The sequence below is a fragment of the Montipora capricornis genome, chromosome 4 (assembly GCF_036669925.1).
Source record: "Montipora capricornis isolate CH-2021 chromosome 4, ASM3666992v2, whole genome shotgun sequence".
In the NCBI taxonomy this organism is placed as follows: Eukaryota; Metazoa; Cnidaria; class Anthozoa; order Scleractinia; family Acroporidae; genus Montipora; species Montipora capricornis.
The window spans coordinates 52,277,963-52,282,962 of NC_090886.1; the positions used below are offsets into that span (position 1 = coordinate 52,277,963).

Sequence of the window (5,000 nt, forward strand, 5' to 3'; positions counted from 1 at the left end):
CCCTAAACCGGCCTAAACCAGCCGTACTTAATATTATTTTTACTCTGTATAATGCCAGATAATTTTATTTGTCAATAGGGAACCCCCAGGAGTCAATGGGTTAAAGTACATAAATTTTTCACTAACTTACAGATGAGGTACATTTATTGTACTACAGTAACTGTTTTGCTTGTTTTCAAACAGGGAAATGCTACATTACATCTCTACCCACATTTCAAATCATTGCAGGACCTTGAAGGTAATTAAATAAATATGAAATTATGTTATGGGCCTCTAGTACATGTACATGTATATAATTATACTTTATAATGCCAATTCACTCCTGTATCAAAAGTAATGAGTTGATAAAGGTAACTTAACTACTGTTAGAGAGATTTGTGAACTTACATTTCAACGTTTTGAATCGAATAAACGGGAAGAAATCATTTAATAACGTCATCAGCTTTTTAATGTGGCTAAATGCAATTTAGGCTAACTTAAAATCGGGCCAATGCTGGTCGGCGGTGATCGCGGATCATGCATGCCTATTTGACATAGAGGGTTTTTGCCAAGCGTCAGATGACACATACTCGCTGTGTCTGAATTGTGCTTTGTGCGGCAGTTTGCCCCTCCCTTCCCTCCCTCTTCGGTGGTCTTGGTAAGTATCTCCACTGACTTTGTCAGTGTGACGTTGTCTGGTGGTGGTTGCCGCTCTCTGGGTGTCAATGTGTACCTGCGCACCTGCTTGTGGCTTGTATTTTGCTAATGGCACCACCACTCGCTTTCATAGGCACCTTCCCCAAGCTCATCAATTGGCGATGAGTTTAATTGGCAATTATTGTCTGCCTCCTCTTCAAAGCGAGTCTAAGTGTGAAGTTTTTGTGATGGTAATTAGTTCTACTTTTAATTACTTATGAATTGAAAACTTTGCACTTAGACTCACTTTGAAGAGGAGGCAGACATGAACTTGGAAATGGCCTATTACCGGTACTTTTAAATTTTGCTTGGAAGCTTTCCAAGTGATAATTAATCTGTGGCACAGTGATAATAAGTACCCAGTAAGTTTAATTAATAATGCTTTCGATAATGTGCCTTATCTGGTAACTAATTTTCCAGGCGTTGTTGATTATTTGACGACTGAAATTTCTACATCAAAGCAAAAGAAGTTCAGTTTGGTTACATTTGTTGATACACCTGGGCTTGTTGATGGAGACATGAAGTATCCTTTTGATGTGGATTATTCTATCTTATGGTTAGGTAAGCTATTGATAATTTATAGATCAGTAAGTCAGTGCCTGAATTACCATATACAATTTGCACTGTAGTTTTGCACTCTATTCCATTTTTCAAACATTCCTCAGATTTACTTCAAATAACAGGGAATGATTAATTTTACATCCTTTTATCCTTGAGAGCTTGGAGATAAATGAAGTCATCTACATGTAGTACGTACTGTAGTGTAGTCTAGAGGTGGACAGATGCTTTTGTCCCAGCAAAAAAGAGAAAAAAAATCATGATTGTCTGAAACCTGAATCATCTTACAATAACAATCGTTTAATTGCTTGGTATATTTTCAGGTAATCTGGCTGATCTTATCTTTGTGTTCTTTGATCCCATTGGACAAGCACTCTGCAAACGAACTCTTAATATAGTTGGTAATAATATTAGCTTGTTGTATTACCTTTTATAATAAGCCTCTCGTCCCAGAATCAACCCCCACTGAAGAATTACAGGTAATCTGTAAGTACCATTCTTACCCGAAGGGAAAGGGTTAATTTAACTACGAAAAATGCACACTAGATCGTAAGCAATAAACATTGATTTGTAAACAATAAAAATGTACAAGATCATAAACAAAACATGTAAAATCACTTTAATGTCGGCATAGTGCATAAAATGGCATAGTGTGAAAAACACCAAAGCTTGGGGAAGTCACTGTGAGACTTATCCAAAGCATGTACTGAGAGGTGAACCCAAACTTATTAACTTGACGACAAGACCTCCGAAGGGAGGGAGTATGGGAATAATTTGTAAACAGTAAAGGTACATTGTACTCCTTACAGTAAACTAAAGAGCTCACAGAATGATTCTTTGGACTCCATTGGAGCTTTTTACATGTATGCTGAGACTGATGTCTAGGGCTAAACCAATGGTGACTAACCTGCCATCTAATACAAACGACTTATGTAGCACTCAGTGCGACGTGAATGGGGATAGTTGTTACTTTCATCAGTCCAGACGAAGGATACAACAGTACTGTAAACAGACAGTATTAACACAAAGGACAAAGGATCTCAGTTCAAATTGTTAGAATGTAGGAGTCCATTCATGTCTTTTTTGCGTTGCATAATTTTACTGAATAACGTGACAAACAGAGGATGACTCTCGATAACAAGTCATACTCCATTAACTACGTTTTACAACACTATTGTAAAACTTTATATAATTAGTGTGTTCATTTGCTGTGTGGTTTGTACAAGATACAGTACAATCTTGTATAATTTTTATAATATTGTCTTTGTGAACAGAAAAATTAAATGAGAAGCAGGGTGATAGGATTAGATTTTATCTCAGCAAGGCAGACACTGCAGGGCACGAGAGTGACAGACAGGTACAATCAATCATATATTTTGGTCAGAGCTTGCAAATAATTGTATGTGGTGACGCAGAATGGTTACATGAGGCTCAAATGGTGAAACAAGTGCAACCATTCTTGGATTTGCCAAACTCTAGCTGAACAAAAATTCAGGGTTATTGAAATTCTAGTATGGTTATGCTTGCCGTGTCTTGCTCCGCTTAAATGATTCTGTCATCAGTCTAGGGAATGAAGGTTAAGTTGGTGTTAAAGGGTGTTTTCTTCTGCACAAACTAATATTCACTGTACCAAAGAGGAACTTTGTACAGCTTTATGAAACCAAAATCTAAACTGAAATTACTTGTTAGTGTAATTATTATAATATGACTAGCTTCGTGAGCGGGCAAGATGAACCAAATCCCGCACTGTGATTGGCTACCCTAGCAGGCAAGATGGAGCTATACTGCCCACTGGGATTTCTCGCTTGGTCCCACAAGATCGAAGATATTTTTTTTGGTGTTTTATCCCATATTATAATAAGTCCTTTATTGACCAAGCTTGTTTGGTCAATAACCCATATGTACAATGTACATATATCACTAAGCTACAATTTATTGCTTTTCTTACTCATTTGTGTGTATTTGGGCTATTTGCTGTAGATAACAATTTGTTGGTTGTAGGGGCATTTGTAAGCTCAAAATCTATAGACAATGGGTGATACAGCATGGTGTCAGAACAGTTGCACAAATTGCAAATTGGCTCATTGAACCTTTGCCTTTTTGTTATCATGTTTTCTGGAGCAGAAAGTGTTGATGCAGATCACTCAAGAACTTTGTAAGAGACCAGGACTTAACAAAGCAGGATTTGAAATGCCGACAATTTGCATTCCAACACTACTGGACAAGGTAACAAAAACACATCTCATCCTTACAACGTTTGCTCTTAATTGAGGAAACCTCATTGCTCCAGGGATACAGTGCAGTTTATCTATCCTTGAATATTAAACAATAATTATGTACAATAATTACTCTTCCTTACAGCCTGCAAGATGTGCCAATCAAATTGAAAAAGTTTGTCAAGAAATCGAGAAAACTATTAACCAGACGATACAAAATACACTGAATACACTTGAAAAGGACTGCGAAAAGATTGCTAACTTGGTGGATAAAAAACTGACAGTTAATGTGTGAGTAAAAAATTATTTTCCTGTAAAAAATCTCTCCTGAGCCTCCCTTTCTCATGATTGTCTTAGTGTCTGTGATAAACTAACCCCTCCAAAGTAAACTGCATTTTGTATTCAGTCTACTTTATTGGCCAATCATACATGCTTTTGGGATAAGTATGTGTAATCAAATGGCGACGAGTGAAATTAGGAAATAATTTCACGCACGTTTTGTCAAAATTCTGATAATTTCCTGAGCCTTTAGGCGAGGGAAATTATCAGAATTTTGACAAAACGCAAGTGAAATTATTGATTACGGTTTAATGTCGTGAGTGACAAATTACGCTCACAACTGTAATTGTAAAATCGCTCGAGTACTTTATCCAACTGCTCAGGAAGAATCATCTCCAGGTTTTTCTCAAGGCTATTTTCGTCACACCACTTCTCAAAAACTCTCACCCAGTTAATTGTGCTCTTTCACGTATTAATTTTAAATTTTCTGCCGCTTCTTTTAATTTCGTAACTTCTTCAATGGTCGCTGTCTTAAATCTAGATGCCATCTTGGCTCTGATTGAGATACAAGAGATGTTACCATGGCAATTTTGTAATTTCACATGTGAAATTATAAATTGACGCTGAAATTTCGTGCCTAAATTAAGGAGTAATTTGTCACCCATGATATTATCATTATAATTTTACATGTTATTGACAGTTGAAGGCTTGTTAGCTGTTTCCTAAGCACATATTTTAAATTTTATCTTATCAGGGAAGCCTGTTCACACAACCTGCGAGCCAGGATAAAGGGCTTGTTTTGTGGTTTTCTTGGCATTCTACTCCCATTTGTTTTGTTTATTGATTTTCTTGCAAGCCACAGTGTCAAAGGAACTTTGGATGGAATTGTTCAAAAGGAAGTGTTACAGAAACTTCTCATTTATACTGTGAGTACTGTAACTGGACAGTTTGTTGTAGACTGGGGCTTCCCAAACACTGAAATTGTCTAGATATTAATGTCTTTTGTTGAGGTTATGTGTTGATATCAAAATGTATATTCTCAACTTTTCTCTTTACATTTGTTGTTGATGATGCAAGAAACAAGGTTTCTTATTAAAAAAACAACTCTTTAGTTTCTCCACAAATATCACACTTTCTTATGGTATAACTCTCTCAAAAGCCACTTAATACAAAAAAGACATTTTGCTAATCAAAACGGTAATAAGATATTTCGCATGACAACACACAACAGCAAAGTTCATCCTACTCAAATTGAAAGTACACGAACAGTAA

The 5,000-nt window shown here is 36.4% G+C and overlaps 1 protein-coding gene across 1 annotated transcript in view; it reads left to right on the plus strand.

Moving 5' to 3' along the window:
* Positions 1-5,000, plus strand: part of LOC138047351 (uncharacterized) — a 16,765-nt gene that overhangs the window by 6,876 nt on the left and 4,889 nt on the right. Inside the window, exons 4-10 of the mRNA XM_068894170.1 lie at positions 184-238; positions 1,096-1,236; positions 1,557-1,634; positions 2,508-2,590; positions 3,358-3,459; positions 3,595-3,740; positions 4,483-4,654. Coding sequence (XP_068750271.1) covers positions 184-238; positions 1,096-1,236; positions 1,557-1,634; positions 2,508-2,590; positions 3,358-3,459; positions 3,595-3,740; positions 4,483-4,654 — 777 coding nt within the window. The remainder of the gene's footprint in view (positions 1-183; positions 239-1,095; positions 1,237-1,556; positions 1,635-2,507; positions 2,591-3,357; positions 3,460-3,594; positions 3,741-4,482; positions 4,655-5,000) is intronic.